The sequence below is a fragment of the Xiphophorus couchianus genome, chromosome 3, assembly GCF_001444195.1.
Source record: "Xiphophorus couchianus chromosome 3, X_couchianus-1.0, whole genome shotgun sequence".
NCBI classification, from domain to species: domain Eukaryota; kingdom Metazoa; phylum Chordata; class Actinopteri; order Cyprinodontiformes; family Poeciliidae; genus Xiphophorus; species Xiphophorus couchianus.
The window spans coordinates 22,411,969-22,436,438 of NC_040230.1; the positions used below are offsets into that span (position 1 = coordinate 22,411,969).

The window sequence follows — 24,470 nt, forward strand, 5'->3', positions numbered from 1 at the left end:
CAGCTCTAATAATTATCTTTAAGAAAATTTCATGACTTCCTCTCACTTCCTCCCAGCAGCTACCTACCTTATTATTACCTTTGGAAGCCCTTTTCTTGGCTTAAACATGAAACAGCATGCGTCTCCAGCATAACAAATACTACACGTAGGTCTCCTTATGTGGTGAAATGATAGAGGATGTGATGTCAGAAACTCCATTAGTCATGATGAGAAGCTGTTAGCATGTTTGTTGTGGTGCTAAAAGCGCTTTTATGCCTTTTTTTTATTTTTTAGCATAAGTGTCTAACCACGGCTTTAGTGCCTCGTGCTGCGTCTTTGTCCTCAGGGACAGCTCAGTTTCAGCTTTTTGTGGGTCAGTGCAATGATATCATCCAGTTCCATCTGCTTTCTTGTAATTCGCTGAGACTAGAAAGCCCCGCCTGATCCGTTTCATGGTGCTGTGCGGAATGTTCTTCTTTTGGTCATGTAGGTGTTGATTTCAGACTCTTGAGAAATGGTCTCCAGTTGAATCAATGTTTTTGTAGTTCATTTCAGTTTTGTGTAAAGTTTTGACTACTGGTACCAATTTTGATGTCTTACTAGCTGTAAGATTATTTAAGAACAGCTAAAAAAAAAGCCTTCCCATGGCGAGCTTTCATTTGCTATAAGCAACTTTTTGCAAGAATCATCTAGTAGACATTGACATGACTTCATCATCATATATTAGCGATTAGCATTACTAAAACAGTAGTGTCCTTGTGTATTTTCTTAAGAACCATAAAGCCAAGTTTAAAATGTCCACAGTCTTTGGAAATTTTCCAAAGACTGTGGACATTTTTAATTTTAGCATGCGTCTTGACAAAGGTAGAAACTGTAAAAGGATAAAGCAGAGCAACTTTGTTGTAATTCTGCCTTCCTGCAATCTGCTAAGTCTTGCTTGAGGAACAAAAATCTGACATTGAATATATTCCCTTTGGATATGTTCTATGTCCTATGTCTGACTTCTCAGATTGTATTTTAAGCACCTCTGTGATTCTGAAAACGGCTAACTTTGAGACATCTTTACACAGTAAAGGTGTTTACACAAAACCGATGGTATTGTCTCCAACTTCTACAATAGCATACTTCCTTCTACTGCTGGTTATGTATACTAGTATGTTTCCTGTCAACTGAACAGTTGAAATCATTCATCTGAATACTGATTAAATTAAACAACAACAAAAAAAGACCAAAATGTAAGATGGTTACTGTCTTATCTTCTAAATGTGCATTTTGGTTTTTGGAATCTGGAAGAGCGGGTGAGAACTGGACTGCTCGTTTCTATGGAGATAAAGAATAAAAGTTTGCATTTGTATTTAAATGACAACTTGCCCAGGGTTTTGAGTAAGCTGAATGGTTTACTACAAGGTCCAGTAGAAAATAGGGAAGAATTTCCCAAACACTTATTGAGCACTTTCAACTCCAGCTGTTAGGTTCCTTTGTCCTGTCGTGTTTTTGATTCCTTGACTGCACCCTCACAGTCAGTTCGTGCTGTTTTTCATGTGACCGGAGGAAGTAATGAAAAGGAGGCTCTCCCTGCAGGGGTTGTTCTAGTAAAAAACAAAAAATGCCTCTGTGTAGGAGGTGGACAAAAAAATGAGGAAAACATCTTTGCTATTTCCTCTCCTTCTTTTTAATGATCAACAATTAAGTTTTTTGTTTTGTTTTCCTTTTTTTTTTTTTTGTTTTTTGCCCAAGTCTTGAGAAAGTGACTGTTCAGGAAATCAGACTGTTGTCCAGGAATCTCTCCGTTTTCATCCTGTCACATTAACTTTTTTCTTTTTACAAAATAGTGAAGCACCCACACAGAGGCATCAGTCTTCAGAGCAGTTGGTGTTCTGTCTATTTTTTTTTATATACTTGCTGACAATCACACACATATTAATTATATCCTCACTGTTGGTAGCCTTGAAGCTGCTTATTGCTCCCATTTAGCTTCACTGAGGCGTCTTTGTGTGTCTCACCTCCATATTTGCTGTTGAACCTTTTTCCTGTTCACTTCAGATGGATTTCATAACAGAGTCTATATTTATTCCAAGCATACTGCACAACTTGTATGCATCCTAATGCCTGTAAAATATGCACCCGCCCACACGAGCCGTGTGGGCGCTTCTACAAAGGGTAATACGGTAGATGAGCTGCATGTTTCCAGACGTCCCTTTGGAACAGGAGATATCCTCACAGCAGCCCACTCGCTAGGGAGGGAGGGAGGAAAAGAAGATACAAAGAAAGGGAGAGGATAACATCCTACACTATAATGCAGCATTTGACTTCTCTTTTCGTCTCACACTGGACTTCTCACTTTCTCTCTGTGGAATATCGGCAACGTTTATTTAATTACAAGACCTTTTCCAAAGCAGTTCGGATAAGCTTAAGCTGTTTTTTTTCTTCCTCATGAAAACTCTCATACATGTGGAAATGCTTTAACAGAATAAGTCGGGAATCAAGAGGCTTATATACTTGGCGAACATGGCCCGTGGGATCGATTCCTTGGTGTCTTTGAGCCCGTTTTTCTCTATGGATTTATCAGGGGAGGACCCCTCAGACAGCTGCAAGTTCTGGCTGCTGGATCTGGGTAGGTGCTTCCATCACGCGTGACACACGAGGAAGAAACATTATTTCTAGGAGGACACGTGTAAATGTCAATCTCTCTTATCAAAGCTTTCATTCGGATTCATTTAGAGTACATAATTGTGACATTTAAAAACAGGGTTGTTTGTCACAATAGAAGCTGAGTCTAATAAATGATAAGAAAAATATGAGTCAGGCTGCAAAAATGTATCCTTTTATCTCAAAAGTTCTACATGTGGGAAAGGAAGCCTTAATATGTGTGAAACAGCTTGTTTTTGTGTTATGCTTCTAGTGCATCTTATTTAGTCATTTTAAAGTTCATCTCTAGATCAGGTTGTGGCATTATGGCGCTGAAATTAATTTAGACGATGCATTATTATGTGATGCGGCTTTAAATCTGCTGCAATCTCTATCATTAGATTATGTTTCTGTGCGTGCGGGCGTGTGTGTGTGTGTATGTGTGTGTGTGTATGGGCTCACCAGGCAGGCTCTGCACAGATGGGCTGCAGATCTTACTGTAAACCCCAGCAAGAAAGAAAAATATAAGAGCAAAAAGAGAATGAGGCTTTTAGGATGTAGTTTTTCCTCAAGTGCTCCGCAGATGTCAGATGTATACAATGAAAGATAAACAAAATCTAGTTCTGTTTGATTCTGTGCTCCATGAATACTGCCGTGGGAAGCCCTCTCAAGCCTTCTCCATGTGTTTACAGGTAAGCATGTCAAGTCTCCCAGTGCTTTCCCACACGTTGTACCTCTTTCCCCGAAGTTCAGGTCTTTAACCACATCTTCCATCTGCGTGTTTTTGCATCACTTCTCCTGTGGGAGAAAGACCACCCAAATAACACTCTCCTGGCGAGACCTCTGGAATCCCAGGCATGCTTCTGTGTTGCTGCACAGACCTTTTTAATCACTGCAGTTGTATGTTCGACTCCCACATGCAGCCCCACTCATATTCTTAGTGCAAACCTTGTAAATCTGCAAAGTTCTTTGCAGTGGCATCCATTGCTACTTGTTCAGTGAACTTGTTCAGATTTTGTCACAAACGTATTTTTAGCTTGCTCGAATATTATTTGCTTAGGCCATCACAAAACTTCTGATGAAAAGCAAGTCCCCCGTATGTTGCTGCCACTGCCGTGTTTTAGTGGATGGATTTTTTTAGTTTTTAGTTTTCCACCACACAATTCATTCTCCTTGTTGGCCAAAAAGATTCATTTTTGGTCTAATCTGACCAGAGCACCTTCTTCTACATGTTTTTCTTCAATGACTTTTGGCAAAGTGCAGACATGACTTCTTCTGTCTTTGTCTTAGCATTACTTTTCTTCTTATCTTCTCCAGTGAAGGTCGGTTTTGTTAACAAAAAATAGTTTCGTTGTTGAAAAATTGAGACTCTTAGCTATGGATCTGGTTTTTCAGAATTGTCATGGGTATCTTGGTTGCTTCAGTTTGGGGTGATATTGTTTTTGTATCTAATCCTGCGATAAATATCCTAGTTGACTTTATCCTAAAATCAACCGTCAAGGCTCCACAGGTCTGTCTCTGACAAACCTGTGGAGCCTTGACGGATTAGTGGTTTATGACGAGATTACATTATTCACAGGTTAATTTTATTTAGTAATTAGGTAACTTCTGAAAGCAACTTAGTGCTCCGAGCTTTATTAGAAGGTATTAGATTAAGGTGGATTGAAATGTTTTTAACATAAACGTCATATTGTTTTCCCTCCACTTCACAATTATGCACAATTGTGTTGGACATTACATGGACACAATTTAGTGCATTTCTAATATGTCTTCAAAAAATAGGTGTTAAGTGGTAGACAGACGTGATGGCAGTTTTTATGAAGTTTGATATCTGCTAATTTGGGATGCATAGAACATGCTGTTGCATGTGTATGCACATTTATTCGGTTCACATTGTTCACCGTGTTTCTGCTTAGTGCAGATATGCATCGATAGTCCTGCAGCTAAAGCTGTCCCAGTTGCATCAGCAGTTTATTAATGCTAAAATGAGTTTGCTGATGAATTAAACAGGAAGCAAAGCAGACAAGGATGGCTTTTCCCTAATGAAAACAGGAGGATATTAGAAGATTAAAAAGCATATTAGGACATTTTGTAAAGCAGGGGAGCTCAACTCCTGTCCCTCCAGAATCTACTGTATCCTGTGACTTTTAGATACATCTCTTTCTCCAAGACACCTGAATGGTGGCTTCATAGTCCTGTCACCAGGACTATGAAGCTGAATGAAATGCTAGTTGATGCAGGTGTGTTGTTTGTTCAGGATATTAGAAGGGAGTAGGATTTGAGGTGACTCTGGAGGACACAGATGTTCCAATCTCAGATAGCCAAAACGTGACGCTAGAAGATTACTGAGAGAAGCAGCTGAAATAACATTGCAACATTGATCTGCATTGCTCCTGACTACCTCGCCTTTAGGAGAGTCATGTTAGGCCATTTGCACATCCCGCAAGAGCTCCTTAGGATTTTCCAGGAACGATTGTCTGAGCATGCATCACTGGCAGGAGAATTTTGGACAGATCTAGGATTTGTCTCAGATATTACGTCTTTTGGCTGTCTTGAACACAGCTGCCCATGCTGGAATGGTTAGATTTGGACAGCGAGGTCAGGGGGGGTTCCCACGCATAAGGTCAGGACTAGCTATCCTTTAGGTGTTTCCAGAGTGAAAGAGAGCCTATGCAGGGGAAAGGGCTCCCATTCGACCATCTCCATGTGTCTGAGGAATTATTACTCTCCAAGGGGGAATGTGTCAAGGCTGCTGACCCCATGTTCTACCCATTCACATCCTTCTTAGAGGACCCTGCTCAGTCATCACAACCAATAAGTGCTCTTTTAGTTGGGACTTGAGCATCTTAAACATGCAACATGTGGTGCAAGTTATTGATTTCTACGCTGTTTTACTCTTTAAGTGAACAGTACTTAAAGACTACTTAAAGCTGGGTAAAAGTCTTCTGATTGTTATTTTTTATAACAAATATCTAGAATTTAAAGACAGTTATTGGTGCAACACTCTCTTCCCGCAATTCTATGCCTTCTTAACCTTTCCTTGCACATTAACACGTGTTAAATGTACTTGTTAACTGTGGCTACATGTTCCCTTGTGAGCCCAGCTTGTCTGCAGGAAACATGGTCTGTTTGTTATCCATGAGAGGCCTGACTGATGGATACTTCCTCTGGCTTGTACTCTCGAAAAGCACAAGTTTGCTTTTGCTTTGCACAGCTGGGTTTTCTAAACAGGGTTTCAGTGGGAATAACAATTGCTTTTATGTTTTAAATATAAAACAAATTGCACCATGTTAGAAATGTCATTTACCTTTTTTTGGCAGAAACTGTGGTATTTTAAGAATATTGAGGCATAACAGATTCTCATACCAGACTATGCCTTCTTTGGACAAACGTAAAAAATTGTTACTCTGCAGTTTGGTATGTTTTTTAGCTTTCTAAACCCACGTTATTTTTAAAAAATGCTACATTTTTAGAGGTGCAAAATAAGTCCTTCTAAAAAAAAATATTTGCTCCTGCTTTTCACTCCTGGTTCTCCTTCTCATAATTGAAAACCACATCCCCCACCCCTCTCCTTTTTAGACAACATAATACTTCCCCAATGGTTTGATTAGTCATAGGACAGTGTTTCATTTCTCCTTAAAGAGCGTTAAAGATGGTAAAATTGTAACGGCCCAGACCGTTTTATCACAGCAGTCCAGAGTTCAATAAAGGGCAACTTATCTGCACAATCTATTGGAAGATTTAGGTTTTATTTTTGAGTTGATTCATCAGCCTGCCACACATGCTAACAGAACAAGCAGTGATCAGCTGTTAATAGCAGATTGGAGATGCTATAAATAATATTCTGATTTGCTGAAGCAGTTTGGAAATCACAAGCACATGTGACTAAGTAAAACTTTCAAAACTGGTAATTGAAGACATAATCCTGGGACTGAATAACAAATTAAAAATACTTTTTGTTTTGACTAATTGCATGTTCTGATCACAAAGGAATTACTACAGAGTACATGGGTATTGGAAACACTCTGTGGTTGTAGGCAGGCATATATCATATCAATTCTAAAATCTAATAACATAATTTTGCATCAGTTTTCCTTCAAGCAAGACAAACATATCTGACTTATCCTGAGTCAAGAGGAGAGAAGGAGTGAAATAAGTATTGTTGTGTTTCTGTGGAAAAATAATTATTCAATGGAAATAAGATACAAATCGACATTTTATTGTGCTCAAGCATGACAAATTGATCATATAATCTTAAATCAGAAGCTCATATTGTTCAAAGACAACGATTTTATTCAGTCACGCTAATCACGTCAGTGGACACGATTTTAATAGTTTCTTCACAATGCCTGAAGTGTCAGCGTTTCTGGGAACTACATTGTTTTCTTCGCTTGCATGTGAAGCGTGAACACATGCTTCCCATAAACGGAGAGCAGTAAAAGTATTTCAGAGGCTCAACCGCTGGCACGCACATTTACATGTAGTGCAGTCGCATTTTCTCAGGCTGTGTGAGAACAGGCAGAATCTCCACACACACCTGCCATTCATAAGTGTTGCTCAAGTGAATCACTTGAATTAATGTTTAACAGCTGCATCTGCATCCATGAAACAGCTAAGTGATGGCGATGCCAAAGGCTCCGATCTTTAATCCGATTTTTGGGTGGTTTCCAGTAACATTCATACTTTTTAGTTTTTATGAAGCCTCTAATGATTTTCAACATGAGTGAAAGGGATTATCTCCTGAAAAACAAAAGGAAAAGATTATAGGTGGATAAAATACACAGAAGGATATAACTTTACTCACTAAAATCCTGAAGCCTCCCTTTATCCTGTTTCATTTCCTTGTTGCGTTTCTCTTCGATGAAGATTTTTCCTCCTACAGATTCCCCAAGGAGCGTCATCACTGTGTGGAGGTGGCTTGCTTGCCTACTGCACAATAAGCACACAAATACACACCAGTAATCTCAGTCTTGTATTGACCTTTCTTCTATTTCCTCTTAAACTTCTCAATGTCCGTTACCTAAACTTCCGGATTTTAAAACTGAATTGAATGCATTGCCTCTAAAATAACAGACAAAAATCGAAATTTGGTCATATTTTGATTTTATGTCTTTTGACTTTTCTGGATTCTTTACAGACATACAGTTCGCCATTTCATGGCTCATTTAAAGTATGCACTTTTTTGGAAAACTTTCACCTGCCTTGTGTCGGAAAGCAGTCGTTTTATAGAGTAAAATTCTGAAGATTACCTTCTGACCCAGCTTTAGCATATGAGTAATTAGCAATATTAGCAAGGCTAACATTGCCAAAACTGTACTATACTACTATATACCTCAAAGAATGGGATACAGATCCCATTTGTTGGGGTATGACTTTGACTCTGAGATTTCCAAAAGCCTACCAAAATGTCCATGTCCAAAATATTTCAACACAGAGTGAAAGTTGTAGGAAATAAACCTGTTATGAGGCAACATAACTGTACTCTGCTCAACCCTCCTGTCACTTGCCTGTAGTTTTGCTCTCTCTAAATGTCGCACACCTTGATTGAAGCAGACATGTATTGACAACATACTTCCGCCCAACTTCTTGTTGCGTTTCTTTCTTTTAGTGATTCAAGTATCCAAGCCAGATTGTGTTGTGGTCAGTGTGACCTGGCAGTGCTTAAAATGATGCATTTACTGGTTGCAAAACAATGACAGATGTTTTACTTTATTAGCTGGTCACCAGTTGGTTGCTCTTCGCATTGCTTGTGTTGTCACCAGTTGAATTAATAACCTCTTCTCTTACCCCCTACCTCTCCCTTTCATTTAGACACATTGTCTGTATCCAGCAACGACGCCTTGCACCCTGGGTCCAGCCACACTCTCGGACCCCATAGCTCTCCTGGCCCCAAACGTCCAGGGAACACCTTAAGAAAGTGGCTTACCAGCCCGGTGCGAAGGCTGAGCTCCGGGAAAGCTGACGGGCACGTGAAGAAACTCGCCCACAAGCATAAGAAAAATCGCGATGGCACGAGAAAGAACATGGACGCAATACCTGGCTCGCAGAAAGACTCTGACGACAGTGCTGCCACGCCACAAGATGAGACCCTGGAGGAGGTAAGAACAGATGCTGTGAAACTGTCAATACACCTGGCAGAGTACAGAGTCTCCCATTTGCTCAATCTCTTTCTTCAGCGGATGCGTAACGAAGGGCTGAGCAGTGGTACCCTTTCAAAGTCTTCCTCATCAGGTATGCAGAGCTGTGGGGAGGAGGAAGGAGAGGAGGGGGCCGACGCTGTTCCTCTACCGCCCCCTATGGCAATCCAGCAGCATAGCTTACTGCAGTCTGACTCCCAAGATGATAAGGTGGATTATTTTGCTTTTCTTTTTCTCTGTTAATTTATAATTTGTTGTAGGACATAACAAATAAATAACACTAAAAGGAATATTTATTTCTGTATTTGCACTTTGGTTTCCTTAGTCTTCTCTTTAATGTTTTATATTATCATACAGCAGAATGATGACTCATAAATGCCAGTGTTTTGTTAAGTAGGAAGACAGTTGTTACCGATATGTGCCAAAGTGTGGTGCTGTAAAAAAATCATTTGTTTCCTTACAAAGTACTTCAGTTTTTGCTTTTTTGGTTACACTTAAATGTTTCAAATTCTATCCAGAGCTACTTGATTCAATGTGAACAAATAATTGTGCCCTAGTAAATTATTGCAAACAAGCAATTTTTTGGACAGCCTTTTTACATGTTCTCCCCATTCACACATGGTTCTCTCCAGGTACTCCACCAAAAAAGATGAATTGGTCTCTTTAAATTGCTCTTAGGTATGGGTGTGTGTCTGTTTATTGCAACTTGGCAATCTGTTCAGAGCATACCCTCTTCTTGCCCAAAGTCCACTGGAGATTGATACCAGCCCCTTACAGCTTTGCAACCATGCAATGGATTGATAGATGGATAGATGGATGGGGAAAAGTACAAATAAATTTTCACAGCGTAGTATGTTGAGAGTTATAGTAAGGAAAATTACTCCAAAAATTGCCAGTTTCTTCTGAAAAAGATTATCTAGATAATCATATTTTAAACAAACTCATGTTGGGAGAATTTTGTAGAACTGTCTCACTTTCCATCATCTCAGAACCAACAAAAAAACTGCACCTAAACCTTACATTTGCACTAATATTTTTTTTTTCTCTTTTTGCTCTTATTTTCCTAATGGCTGCATGTTTTCTCCTTCAGCATTATGTTGATTTCTGTTCTGCCTCTCTCCTGTCCCAGTTTCTGCATCTTTCTATGTAATTGCACTTAATAGTCTTTTTTATTTAGCTCCTGTTTTTTTCTTTTCCCATTCTATGTTTCTCTCCTTTTGAATGTAACTGTTTTGTTGTTGTTGCCAATTGCCAATTTCTTGTGTCTGCAGAAGCAAAGTATTACTGAGAGTTAACAGTTATGCCCAAATGATCCTTTCTGCTTTAATCGTCCCATTTTTCATTTTTCTCTAAGCTCTGTTACAGAGGCAAACTGTCTAGTGGATTATTAAGCAACATTGCTCGCTATAAATGAGTTGTCTGACCAGTCACTGCATGTGCACTTAATTATAAGCACTCTGCTCCTTAAAATTGCCCTGACCTATACCCACCTAATGATCCCTTTTTCCATGAGACTACCCTGTGATTGGCTCCAGGTTGGCCTTTAAGAAATCATGTCATTAGGATAAAACCACACGCAAGCAGTTCTTTTTGTGGACATGTGGAATATCGAGGTCCAAACACCAGAACGGTGAGCCTGATCAGCGTTCGCAGTGATGATCATTTAGAATGTACATATGCACGCACAATTACAAGACTGCAAATGTGTTTTATGATTTCAAGAAGCATTCACTTGTTATTTAAAAAGGGTTGGGTTTTCACATGTGAGCAGCCTTCGAAAAAGTTTCCCAGTTTCTAGATGCAATGCGGCATTTTAAATGTTGTACCAATCACAATTTATGTATTCACCTTGAGTCATTTGCTGTATTTCTTCTACTTGCTCTGCCTTTCAGTCTACGTCTCGGCTGTCTGCTCGTCCCAGCAGTTTGGAGACACCGAGTGCCGCAGAGTTGGTCAGTGCCATCGAGGAGCTGGTGAAGAGCAAGATGGTGAGTCCAAAGTTGTCAACAACACCCACTAGTACTTGTCAATCTGGCACACATGTACACAAAACAATTCTGATAGATGTGCACGAAAGAACACACTTTTTTTTTCTGGTGTCAGTGATGGAGAATGACATCCAAGCCTACTTGTCATCTGTCAAAACTCTGACTAACTGTGCCAGCTGTCCTCTGTTCCAACCAATGGGCACTAATCCCTAAGACACTCATGGCCACTGTCCTACATCCAGCAAATCCTTCATGTTGATGGAAAGCAAGTTAAAACTTGTTGTACGTGTATTTTTTTTCCACTCGTTTTGTATCTTCAATTTGTCTTTTCTGTTCTTGTGCAGTCTCTGGAGGACCGACCCAGTTCTCTGTCAGTGGAGCAAGGCGACAGCACCTCACCCTCTCTCAACCCCTCCGATAACTCTCTGCTCTCCTCATCCTCACCCATCGATGAGATGGACGAGCGAAAAACCAACTTCCTCAAAAGGAGACAGTGAGTTACAAGCTTTATGTCTCACGAGTGTTTAGAATCAAATTTGACCTCATTTGCATGTTGATGCTAACATGAGATTGAGGCTGATCAGTGGCTTGTAAAGATATTCATGTCTTCCTGAATTTTCCATTTTGTCACATTGGAACCAGTTTTGGTAGTGTAGTGGTTAATGTAGTACAGAGTGTAGCATGACGTTGTATTCTTAACCCCTTACTTTGATATTCTTAAATAAATTCCAATGCAACCAGTTCTCTTCAATTTGCAAGTAAGAATCCACCTGTATATTATTTACTCTCAGTATAAATACAGCTGTTTTGCAAAAGCTTGAGAGGTTTGTCAAAGAACACCAGTGAACAAATGGCATTATGAGGTTCAAAGGTCTTACATGCAAAATCAAGGATATTGTTGTGGACTCAATAGGTGCTGCTGGGATCTACAGCTAGAGTGGGAAACTTTCATGAAAGCATTCCAGTTCTGTTTCTTACAGAAGAATGACAAGAAGGAGTGAAAAATAACTAGTTTATTTACATTTGGATTCCAGTCATGTAAGGGATGACAGACGAGGTTTTCTCGTCAATTGAGGCCAAAACTAAACCTTTTGTCCTACACAAGAAATTATGTGTTTGGTAGCAAGTATAGGGAAACTGGTCACAGTTGACAGAGAGATAAATGAGACTAAATGTTGGATAATCCAGTAACAAACAATAGGTTTCCAGCTTTGTGTGATAAAGCTGATAATATAAACTGAATTTAGTGGCTGTTTTGTGAGAAAATGTAAAACTTTTGAGAGGAACAACTACAAGTCCTGAGGCATTATTGACGTTCATAGTTGAACTTTGAAACGGTAACATTTTCACTTTTCTCCTGCTCAGCTATGTGCTTCTGGAGTTGGTGGAGACTGAGAGAGACTATGTCAGAGACCTGGGCTCTGTAGTGGAGGTGAAACCATGCAAAATCTACAGTCAGGTTATTGATCAATGCTTTCTGTGGGTTTGACAGACGTGTTTGCTTCTCTATCCACAGGGCTACATGAGCAGGATGAAAGAGGAAGGAGTTCCAGATGACATGAGGGGGAAAGATAAGATGGTCTTTGGAAACATCCATCAGATCTATGATTGGCACAAAGAGTACGTGCACAGCCTTTTTCAGTAAACATACCCTGCATGCTACAGCAGCAGGGCTTACACAACAAAATAAAAGAAAAACACATAAAGGATTGTCAATATCATGCATCTTGTTGTGTAAAATCAATAGTTTTTTGTTCTTCATATATCCACAGTTTTTTCCTGGGAGAGCTTGAAAAGTGCTTGGAGGATCCTGAACGGCTAGCTGCTTTATTTGTCAAACAGGTTAAAAGAAACAAGCTTCTGTGTTCCATGAATATTATTTGTTAAATGTTTTCTTTTTTTTTTTTTTTTTTTTACATAAAATAAAATTTAATTTTGCTCTTTTCTCAATTCCAGGAGCGGAGGCTGCACATGTACATTGTGTACTGTCAGAACAAGCCTAAATCTGAGCACATTGTGTCAGAGTATATTGACACTTACTTTGAGGTAAAATATTTTATGAACTTTCTATCTGTAGCTCTTTAAGTATATCGTCTAGTTGATGACTACTCCATGAATGTGACATATTTATATCTTTGCCCAGGACCTTAAGCAGCGATTGGGTCACAGATTACAGATCACAGACCTGCTAATCAAACCAGTTCAGCGGATTATGAAATACCAGCTTCTACTGAAGGTACTACAAAAAACTCCTTATATTATCGGTGTGTAATTAAACAGCACAAATTGCATCAATCTATACGTTTCTTCACCACAACAGGATCTTCTCAAAGTTTCCAAAAAAGCAGGAGCAGATACGACAGAGCTGGAGGTACAGCTCTCAGTACAAAGCCAGAAATTGATCTCACATCATGCCAACAATACTGTAATCAACTACATTTCTTCTTGCCTCTTGTACAAGCGCTTTGTCTTAAAAGTGTGTATTCCTCCTGTTTTAGAAAGCTGTAGAAGTGATGTGTGTGGTCCCAAAACGCTGTAATGACATGATGAATGTTGGACGTCTTCAGGGTTTCGACGTAAGTTTACTACTTATTAGCTCACAGTTTCTCTATAGTAATCAATAATGTAGAAGTTTGCCAATATAACAGTAAACTTGTGGCCCATTATAAATTACTTGAAGTATGTCCATTGCCACCAGGTGTCAGTGTGAGACCATTTATTTCAATTAGAAGTGTTGGAGATTGTGTCAGATAAAGCTGTTTTTCTTACTAAGCATAGCTTTGCTTTACTTGACACTTTCTTTATGATTTTGGTGCTTTTATTGTCCCGTTCTTTTTTCTTAGGGTAAAATTGTAGCTCAGGGCAGACTGCTCCTGCAGGACACCTTCATGGTCTCAGACCAAGACGGAGGCCTCCTGTCCAGAATGAAAGAGAGGCGAGTGTTTCTGTTTGAGCAGATAGTTATATTCAGTGAGCCTCTGGACAAAAAGAAGGGCTTCTCTACTCCAGGCTACCTCTTCAAAAATAGCATCAAGGTGAGTTCAGCTCAGTAAAATCACAAGGAGCCACAGAAAGTTATTTGTTAAAAAAAAATATATATATATATATCACCTGGGGACTTCATTTTTTTCTTTGTAGGTGAGCTGCTTGGGTCTGGAGGAAAATTCAGACGACCCCTGTAAGTTTACGCTGATCTCCAGATCATCCAGTGGTAACCTGGAAAGGTTCACCCTCCATTCCTCCAGCCCTGGGGTCAGTCAAGCCTGGATCCACCAGGTCAGCCAGATCCTGGAGAACCAGCGCAATTTCCTCAATGGTAAACACAAATTTTCTGATTCTTATGCACAAAAAATATACATACTCAGAGCTACTGTAGTGCTTTTGTCTGTTTTATTGTGATTGTATGAAAAATACATATTTTTATAAAAATACAAAAAAAATGTGCAATGATAATATTTGTGTTAGAATGCCTTAGTGAAAGTCTGATCCTAATTTTCATCTAAAATCCAAGTCAATAAAGGTAGTTAGTTATAGTTTATTTATTTTGAGCCATACACCATTAAGCCACTATGGGCTTATAATACACTCAAACATCTCAAGCTTTTCAGAATGTATCTGTTAAAAATGGGAAAAACCATGTGTCCTTTTTCCTCCTATGTCACAGTTGTGCAATACATTTTTTTTATAGTCACATAATAGTTTAATAAAATATCTGTGACGTTGTGAAAAAATGTGAAAACACTCAAAATGCACTTAACGACATGAGAAAAAAAATATATATATATATATATACTGTATATTTTGTCCCACAGCTTTAACGTCACCCATAGAGTACCAGAGGAACCACGTGGGAGGTGGAGGACCCCCCAGCAGTAGCAGCAGCAGTACAGGAGGTAGCAGCACCAACAGCACCTCCGGCATGGGGGGAGGTGGAGGAGGAGGAGGCTCTGGAGGATCAGGCGGCAACTCCTCCTCCCTGTGCGGCCCTCGCTCCCGCCCATCTCGTATCCCACAGCCATCCTCACGGCTCCCCCAGCCCGTTCACCACCACCACCCCCCGGGCCCCGAGGGGCCTGACAGATCAGCAGGTATGTGGTCCCCCAGCCACCCGTCCCTTCCCTCTTACCCGTATTCAGACAGCCCAACTAATGGAGAGCTGCTAGCCTCTGAGGTCTTCACTCTGAAGAGGTTGGACAGTTCGCAAGGGAGTAACTATAATAACAGTAACAGACCGGCAGATAACACGGACGGGGGTCTGAAACAGACTTTTGGGGTCTACGAGGAAAACCAGACACATAAAAATACTGCAGTGCCACAGATGCCAGTGGCTCCTCTGAGTTTTTCCCTCAGAAGCCCTCGAGTTGGGACAGTTTCCCCGCTTATATCCCCTCAAACCCCTGGAGGAGGAAAGGAACCGTTCATCCCTTCAAGCCCAGCACATAAAGGGAATCCTTTCTGGGCTGTCGTTCCCCCTATGCCTCCCTCTCCAGCCGGCAGGCCCGGTTCCTTCTCCTTCCCCAGTGACAATAGCGGCGGAGTGGACTCCCTGGGCAGAGGAATGCCGCCTTTTCTCCGCAACTCCAGCCACAGTAAGGAAACAGACAGAATGAGCACCTGCTCCTCCACCAGTGAGCAGTCGGTAACATCCACCCAGAGCAATGGGGTAAGACGTCAAGACAAGGTCACGACTCTTAAGGAGCCCCCGCGCTCCTCACTAGTCACTAACCACTTCCTAACTTACTGACCGGCTTTCAACCAGCCACCCTGCTGCTGGCTCTGAGAATGGCTTCTACATGCAACAACTACAACTACTGAAACACTGACTGGAGATTAACATCTACCGACCGGCGTGTACTAACTTCACTGACAGTGGTAGTGGAGAATACTTGGGCTCTCCATGAGTTTACTAACAGATCTGACTCGAGGCACCTGTCATATCTGCTTTGTGAGACGCTCTCTCTGCACTTGGTGTTTGCTTTTCAACTGTGATTTTCAGACACTTATCAGAGGGCGCAGAGCAACACTTTCTCTCTCTTTCTTCTGTGTGATAACCAATGATCTCACTGATCAGGGAGCTGTCGGGCAGCACGTCTGCAACAACTCTATTTTTCTTATCATCTCTTCTGTATCCCCCTTCTTTTTATTCCTTTAGTTTTATTCCTTTAGCGGAAAAACATTTGAACATTTCAGCGCCTCTCACCTGAGGATCACCACTTCTGTGTCACGACTTGTCGAACCTCACTTTGAATAACATCCATGCAATTGCAAGATTTTATTTTATTTTTTTAAAAAGGGGATTTTGCAATGCTTTTGTAGCCGCATGCATTCAATAAACTGTTTCCATCAGTCAAATCACACATTTGATGGTTTATTGACCAACTTTCCTTTGACGAATGTTTTAATTTTAACATCGTTTACTTTCAGGAGTGTTTAATTGTGCGCTAAGTTCCACAATCCTCTTCTCCAGCAGAGTGAAAGCAGTAGCAGCAGCAGCAGTGTGTCCACCATGTTGGTGACCCAGGACTACGTGGCAGTGAAGGAGGATGAGATCAGCGTGGTGCAGGGTGAGGTGGTCCAAATGCTCGCCAGCAACCAGCAGAACATGTTCTTGGTGTACCGGGCCGCCAACGAGCACTCCCCTGCGGCTGAAGGCTGGATCCCTGGCTACGTGTTGGGACATACCTCATCCTCCACCACACCTGACCTCCCTGAAGGAACCATCAAGTAAGATATTTTTGTTTGTTTGTTTGGTATAAATAGTATGTGAAAAGCACCTGATGAGTGACGCACCAATCAGAATTTTGTGGCCATTTTTTCCAAGGTTTCATACTGATTTGTAATTGTGTCTGAATAAATAAATACTAAATGAAATACATAATACTAGGTGAAATACATAATACTAAGTGAAATAAAATAAAAATTACATTGACAGTCATGGAGATTAGGCAATGGGATCAGCGTTTCCCAGCTACATTCAGGGCAGTCAGCAAATACTTCCTTTGTAAAAATGCGTATCTAAAAAAAACAGCTTTGAGTCTTTTTTCAGTTATACTTTACCATGGCAAGTTATTTTTGTTGTTGTTTTTTTTGTCATGGCAACATGGCAGTACCAATAGCTCTACTTGTCACAGCCTATTAAGCAAACACCTTTTCAAATCTTTAAAATTAAAACATTCTCAACATTGTCTCCTCTTTTGGTGTAGAAAATCACTGTCATGGCACACTGCGCTGCGTATCCGTCGAAAGTCTGAAAAAAGAGATAAAGATGGCAGAAAATTGGAAAACGGCTACCGCAAGTCTCAGGACGGCCTGGCTAACAAGGTCTCTGTCAAGGTAGGAAGCAAAAGGAGTTCCACGGTGCACAAATCAATTCACTCTCTGCCACAGTTTTTTTTATATTTGAACTCGATCTATTCTCCTTTCCCTTCAGCTTCTGAATCCCAACTTCATCTATGATGGTAAGCTGATTTAATTCAATTCATGAATGCATTTATTTAAAAAAATATATATAGATAAAGGTAACACAAAATACAAAAACCTCCTCTTGTTTTTATGCAGCCCCCCCGGAGTTCCTCATCCCTCTCAGCGACGCGTCATGTGAGAGTGGCGACAGCGTCACCCTGAGGTGTAAGGTGTGTGGCCGACCTCGCGCCACTGTCTCATGGCGTGGACCCGACAATAGCATTCTAAGCAACAACGGACACTACAGCGTCACATACAGGTACAACCCCGCCTCAGGTCAGCGTGTTCTGATGTCCGTAGCATGCCTCATGCTCTGCTGCCCTTTGACTCTGTCACTGCAGTGAAACAGGAGAGGCGTCCCTGCACGTCCTGCGAGTGTCTCTCGAGGACAACGGCGTCTACACGTGTGTGGCCACGAACGTAGCAGGCACCGTTACCTCCTCCGCCGGCCTCACAGTGTCAGGTGAGACTTGCGTCATGGTTCAATGTTTCACCCATCTTTTACAGCGTTTTCGTAACTGACAGAGTCTAAAAACTGTACGTGAATGTCTTCTGCAGCTCCTAATAACGGTAGTGAAGACATCTGGAAAAGTAGCTTTGAGTCTTACTTCACAGAGATCACTGAGCTTGGAAGGTAAGTCAGCATTGAGGCCTATTCCACCGCATCAAAGTCAATGCAAACATCTAGTTAAACATTGCAGTGACTCTCCTCTCTGTTTTTTTTCCAGGGGACGATTCTCAGTGACCAAGCGGTGTGACCAGAGAGGCAGTAAGCGGACCATCGCAGCAAAACATGTCAACAAGAAGCTGCTGTGTCGAGACCAGGTGCTGCAGGAGATTCGACTCCTCCAGACTCTGGACCATCCAAATCTGGTCAGACTGCTAGACACCTACGAGACAGCCCACAGCTACGTCCTGGTACTGGAGATGTAAGTACTGTGGATTTACCTTGGTTTAATGTGTAAGCTGATGATAATGTGACCAATAACATGTTTTTTCTTTTTTCGGCTGTCAGGGCTGACCAGGGTCGCTTCCTGGATTACATCGTGAGCTGGGGAAACCTGACTGAGGAGAAGGTAGCTTTATACCTCCGAGATATCCTGGAAGCTCTCCAGTACTTGCACGGCTGGAAGGTAGCACACCTTGATCTCAAAGTAAGCAGGCGATCTTTACTTGCACATTTCTCAAGTTAGTTTTTTTTTTTTACATACCCATAAACTAGTCATAAGTATATTCAAAGAAACACTAAAAATAGTTCAAATCTAGCAAAATCCTCCTGCTGTTACAGATTTACTCTGATCCTTTTTAACCCTATTGCAGCCTGAAAACATCGTGGTGGAGCAGGTGTGCTCCCAGCCTGTGATCAAGCTGACTGATTTTGGTGACGCTGTTCAACTGGACACTCATTCCTCTCACATCCATCCTCTGCTGGGGAGCCCAGAGTTCTCTGCACCTGAGCTGGTCCTGGGTCAGCCTGTCTCTCTGACATCTGACCTCTGGAGCTTAGGTCAGTAGACAAATTCAACCAAGGACATAATTTGCATCTTTTGCCCTTCGGTTCCGCCTACATACTGTATATCATAGTTGATTAATTTAGCTTACACACACACTTTAATTATTTTTCATTTCTTTTCATTTTTTACAAGGTACATCATTATCACAATGTTCAGCAATATTATTACATACCACAAAAGTCTTTTGGTTACATTTAATTTAAAGGAATTGCAATTACTCCTTAACAGGCTTTGTGCATCAAATTGAATAAAACAGTGCAATTAATTTATAGCAAATTTCTTTGTAAAAAACTGTCAGCGTATGCCTGTCTACCGAATGTTTTGCAGGCGTGGTGACCTACGTTCTCCTCAGCGGCGCTTCTCCCTTCCTGGACGAAAGCCTCGAGGAGACGTGTTTGAACATCTGTCGGCTGGACTTCAGTTTCCCCGAGGACTACTTCCAGGGTGTGAGCACAGAAGCCAAGGACTTTGTCTGCCTGCTGCTCCAGGGCGAGCTGGAGCGACGGCCCTCTGCTGGGTTCTGCCTGCAGTACCCGTGGCTCCAGCCCCAAGGCGTAGCCAGCGGCGGGTACGGCCACGTGAATCACACGCAGCCTCCGTCGCCGAGTCACTACGGCACACATCTGGACACCTCCAGGCTCATCTCCTTCATCGAGCGGCGGAAACACCAGAACGACGTCCGGCCCGTTGGGGCCATTCAGGCCTTCCTCCACAGCCGACTTTACAACCACACCTGACAGAACGGTCAAATTTGATAGGGGACCACCAGGGGGGCCAGTCCACTATGAACTCTTTCTCATTCACTAAGCCACAGAAGTGCTGCTGCTGCTGCTGCTGCTGACTGACTGATAAACTCCCACAGCCTATTCTTACCTTGGCATATTTTCACTATGCCGGCACAACAAATGACCTGACGGAATCGATTTGAGATTTCAAACTTTGACTCAGCAGGGAGAAGAAAAAAAAACAGAAAGAAACAAGCTTTCTGAACAAGCTGACGTGAGACGAGTGAATCTCACATTTGGACAGTGTTAAAGAAAATAGAGTACTGTATATTAAGAACAATTCAGGCTGCTTTCGGTTAAACTAAAGAGGACTTCTTTTTGTAACGAGAGATTACCTTTTGTAAATGAAATCGTGTACAGTCGGGGAAAATGGAGAACTGTCTTAATTCGGTGTTTTTTGGAAAACAAAAGCAAGAAGAGGAATGCGACGTGAAGGTCTCGTCGGTTCTGACGCCAGATAGAAAGTACCAAAATCCTGTTTTCCAGAGATACGTTAAAGCTACCGTTTGTGCAATAGTTTTTGCTTATCTTTATCACCCCGCTTCATTTCAGCCAGTCTTTTCAGATTGTAACTTAGACCAGAACACGACTTGAACAAGCGTTAAATAAAAAGCATAGTTAGCTAACCTTTCCTGGATCTGCAGCTGCATCCGCCTTAGTTGTAAATAACCTTTTTCCTGCTTTACAAAGTTGTCCCTTTTTGTCCCCCCGCAGTCCCTCAAGAGTTTATCTCAAATGAATTTACAAAAAACAAACAAACAAACAAAAAACAATGCTATTTTGTGTGCAGAGCTGTAGTGAGTCCTGGCAGGACTCTAAATGGTGGCTTGATCCTCACGTTGAACAAAGACAGCTGCTAGAAAATGCACTTGTTCTGCATCAGTTCTCATGTGCAATGTTGCAGCTTTACCATGTATGCAACTATTTATGAAGACTTGTGTTGTAGCCGTATTCTTAAAAAAAGGCATGTGTGTACCTGGTACTGCAATAGATGTCTGTATTGTGTTAACTCTTATGTATTAAGTTCAGTATTAATATCTGCAAAACTTCCTAGACAAAAAGAGGGATTTCAGAAGTAATGTATAGAGACATGTATCTATGAAATACGGACACTTATGCTTTCATTTTGTCCTTGTAATGTTTTCTTTTTTTATTATTGTTATTTTCTGTAACTATACCAAAGTTGGCTAAGCTTTCTTTCCCTGCAGTTTTATGTCCGTTTTTTAATTTCAAATTATTCATGTTAAGTTATATCAGTTCACACTGAAATGTGAGTGTTTACAAAAGTTCGGTGTGGATTTATTTATTCTTAATGTAAAGAGGTATTGTTTGGTGATTTTTTTTTTGTTTGGTTTTTGTTTTTCTTTGGTTTTTTTGTTGCTGAAAACAGATTCCACCTGTCTGATTTCAAGCTGTGCACAAAGTAGTTTGCTGTGAGTTTGTTCTCTCTGGAGCAGCTAGAAGTATTTCTTTCCCCCTTCTCAATATTTTAATTTTTTATTTTTTTTGCATTCCCATTCAAACTTATAGAAACACTTTTTTTTTTTTTTACATCATCAGCAAGCAATAGGTCAAGCAAAAAAAATGCTCTGCATTACAGATTTTAGAAAAAAAAAAGTTTTTTCTTTTGAATATACCCCTAATGCCAGTTTTTATTATTATTATTATTATTATTATTATTATTATTATTATTTAACATCTTTGGGTGTGGATGTTATGGAGATCTTTATTTTTCAAAAGTGCCAGGTGAGTGAGAGAACCTTAGAATGATGGAGAGACTAAAAAAAGTGCATCGTTTATCGTCATATTTGAAGGTCGTGAGCGTTACTGTCAGATCATTTGCTTTACTGTAAAATAAGTTGACACTTGTTGGTCTGTGGAGTCTCTCATTTTTTGTGTGACTGTTTTTTTTTTATTATTATTTATTTATACGCGTCGGTCGCGGTTTCTTGTCGTTCACTTCAATCAGATTCTCTCAAAGCCACCTCACTGGAGGACCTGACTGAAGTAGTGAAGAGCCTTTGAGAAACAAAGTCAACTTTTAATGTAAAGTTGTACAGAGAGGGTCGGGCGGTTTGCCCGGCGCCCGGGATGTAAACCTGTCATATTTTGAATACACCTACAAACAAAGACTGCAGCAATGTCATCTTGAATGTCTCACTATGACTCATTTTTACTTTTGCATGTATATTTCTTTGTACAGAAGATTGTGTTTACATGTAACAAAACGTACGTGTTGTAAATAATTTTATTTTGTCCTCTTGTTATTTTGCCATTAAATGTACAAGGAAACCGACGGATGTTACTGTAGCCTCAGATTTACACCCACACGAGGAAACGTCTGGCTCGTCCTGAAAGTACAGTTATTTCTTTTTACGTTCTCATGACCTTTGGGGTGAGAGGAGCAGGAGGGGGGGGTGTAAGGCGAGACAGTGAGGTATTACTGGAATAACTAGAAAGCGAGGGGAAAGCCTGAAGAGGCTGTCGAAGTGAATGGGACTGCTAATGAGGACCTAATTTCAAAGATTGTCTGAACAGTTGCTTTGTTTTAAAGTCAGATCAAAAGCAGTGAGTTCGGAAGCTTTTTTTAATTTTTTTTTTACAAAAATTCTGATAGTGTCATCGCATCTGGAGAATGGTTTCACTTTTTGTTACACTGGAAATACAGACTTTAATTGATTTTATGTGAAAGAAAACCAAAAGAAAATAGAGCATAATTTTGAGGTGGAAGTAAAAAGGATAAATGCTTTTGGTCAATTTTAATAGATCAATACCATTTGCTCTGAATTCCAAGGTGAGCCTTCTGCTCCGTTTCAAATCCTTTGCAGCTCCTAACTGGTTTTCATACAGGGTTGACCTGCGATTTGCTCCATTCATCCCATTATCCACATTGACCAGCTCCCCTGTCTCTGTTGAAGAAAAGCATCTTATGGCTACCTCCGTGTTTTACTTCGGGGACGGTATTTTCATTTCGATGTGCAGGGTTGCTTTTCCTCTGTTATTTATCTATCTGTCTGTCTGAATAGCAGTCATGTGAGTCAGACAGGGAAGCAAAGCTTAGTAGAGGATGTACCTTTTTCTAAAAATGGAAATAAGCAACACTGAGCACAGTTTACTTTGATTCAGCCCGGAATTTCATTTTGACAATTTTTTTTAAATCAAAGTTAGTATGTAGGTGATTTTTCATATCATGATTTTTTTTTTTTTTTGCACAAGTACTTAGAAATCTTCAATTGTCATGCCAGTTTGTCTTTTTTTCGTAAATCCTAATGGTGGATTTCATAAATAAAGTAAACTAAAATCAAAGGATATTTGAAAGTCCCAGTTTTACAGTAAGTTGATTTTAGTTATTTAGTTAAAGTTGGGGGACAATAATTGTCCCCCAACTTTTTCTACTGTCCCCCGTTGAAAAAAATCTGCAGATTTTGTTCTACGCTTTCTCCAGGAGAGAATAAAAACCTTATTTTTTTCCAAAAAAACATTCTCCATATTTCGTAGCTTGAGGTGTTCAGAAGAATAGATGTTTCCCATCTTGCAAGCATCTACACAGCTGGAAAATGCGTATTCTTCAGCTTTTTTCACCATCTGTGTGCTGTGTTTGTTGGTCTTTTAAAGATAATGTTAGTTCACTAAAGTTCTCCAATAAACCTCACGGATCAGATGGATTTGATTAAATTACACATGTACGCACTCTGTAATTAAGTGACTTTTACAGGCAGTTGGTTGCACTTGATTCTTTTTATAGGTGTGAGGTAAACTGGGCTAGACACACATGCCCACAACACTTTTTAGATTTCTTTTTTTACAAAAAAAAACATAAATCATTTTTCTTACACTTTGTGTTGGTCTTTATCATAAAATCCCAGTAAAATATGCATATTTGCTTAAACATGAGAGAACATAAACTCCGTGTTATGGGACTGTGTCTGTGAGAATCTTGGAGATAGAAAAAAATAAAAAAGTGAGACAAAAACAAAGAAGTGGGTTCAGTAATCCAAGGTGAGTACTTTTTTCTGACGAAGAGCTTTATATCCGATGACCTACAAAGAAACCATAAAGAGGGCGTCGCAGATCTTATCTCTGTCTGCAGTTTTATGCAAGAATTGTTGCGCTCTGTGAATATTGTCATTACATGGTACAAACAGTTTCCCCACCTTCTTAAACCATTCGCGTTGTTAGTCACATACTGCCGAGGTACCAAATACCAAAAGCATGAATTACCCAAAACAATTTTTTGGTAATGATAACTGTTGTCCTTAAGTAATCAAACAAGTAAGACATCAAGTTTTGTTCTAAAGTTACAGTCCTTGAAATTTTCATGTCGTACACTTTCTGCTTTAATGGAATTTTTTTTTTCTTCTTCTTTGTTACGTCCATAACCTGTTTATCTAAGGACACCTGTGTCTGACTGAAACCTGTTCTCATATGCTCTTATCAGGTGCGACATCTATTTTGCCTTTCTTAGCAACAGCAGAGGCAACATTTTTTGTGTTGTTGCATGAAACCACATGGGACGTATCTGTACCATCTTCACAGATTATCTCACCATCAAAATCTCATGCAAGGCCTGTGAAGTGTGAAGGTGATGCGTGCTGTGTATCGTGTCTTCCCTATTTGTCTCATTTTTTTCTACAGACTGTACTCTATGCGAAGTGATTCAACGTTTGCAGTACTCTAAAGCAACATCTTCTCCCTTGCAGATTAATTCTGCTTTTGCTTCCAGGTCACACGTGCATGTTTCAGATTATTCAAATCAGAATACCACAGCATCTGAACTAATTGTGATTAATCACATCCCTGTCTAAGGCGTCGATTCAAGACGCCTTTTAAACAGAATCTGTCTGACTGGATGAAGTAGGTCAAAAGATCTCAAGAAGAAACACACTATGACCTATTCTGAAGAAATTCAAGAACATTCACTGACGTCTCCTGACAACTCATCCACGACATCTCCAAAGAATCCAAAACAACATCTAA

At 40.4% G+C, this 24,470-nt stretch overlaps 1 protein-coding gene across 7 annotated transcripts in view; it reads left to right on the plus strand.

Annotated features, from left to right (window-relative positions):
• Nucleotides 1-21,789, plus strand: part of triob (trio Rho guanine nucleotide exchange factor b) — a 100,895-nt gene extending 79,106 nt beyond the window's left edge. For 4 of the 7 annotated variants that reach the window (XM_028012150.1, XM_028012153.1, XM_028012152.1 and 1 more), the window contains 24 exons: nt 8,419-8,705; nt 8,784-8,954; nt 10,637-10,732; nt 11,077-11,225; nt 12,098-12,164; nt 12,249-12,352; nt 12,505-12,574; nt 12,689-12,778; nt 12,876-12,968; nt 13,053-13,103; nt 13,231-13,308; nt 13,576-13,767; nt 13,871-14,048; nt 14,545-15,395; nt 16,200-16,456; nt 16,936-17,065; nt 17,163-17,190; nt 17,291-17,453; nt 17,536-17,657; nt 17,753-17,828; nt 17,923-18,123; nt 18,210-18,348; nt 18,515-18,701; nt 19,036-21,789. In XM_028012150.1, the coding sequence (XP_027867951.1) occupies nt 8,419-8,705; nt 8,784-8,954; nt 10,637-10,732; nt 11,077-11,225; nt 12,098-12,164; nt 12,249-12,352; nt 12,505-12,574; nt 12,689-12,778; nt 12,876-12,968; nt 13,053-13,103; nt 13,231-13,308; nt 13,576-13,767; nt 13,871-14,048; nt 14,545-15,395; nt 16,200-16,456; nt 16,936-17,065; nt 17,163-17,190; nt 17,291-17,453; nt 17,536-17,657; nt 17,753-17,828; nt 17,923-18,123; nt 18,210-18,348; nt 18,515-18,701; nt 19,036-19,445 (4,190 nt within the window). In that variant the 3' untranslated portion in view covers nt 19,446-21,789. Of the gene's footprint in view, nt 1-8,418; nt 8,706-8,783; nt 8,955-10,636; nt 10,733-11,076; nt 11,226-12,097; nt 12,165-12,248; nt 12,353-12,504; nt 12,575-12,688; nt 12,779-12,875; nt 12,969-13,052; nt 13,104-13,230; nt 13,309-13,575; nt 13,768-13,870; nt 14,049-14,544; nt 15,396-16,199; nt 16,457-16,935; nt 17,066-17,162; nt 17,191-17,290; nt 17,454-17,535; nt 17,658-17,752; nt 17,829-17,922; nt 18,124-18,209; nt 18,349-18,514; nt 18,702-19,035 lie in introns of those variants that run through there. The other 3 variants (XM_028012151.1, XM_028012155.1, XM_028012156.1) reach the window with 3 other exon arrangements.
• The last annotated feature ends 2,681 nt before the right edge of the window (nt 21,790-24,470 follow it).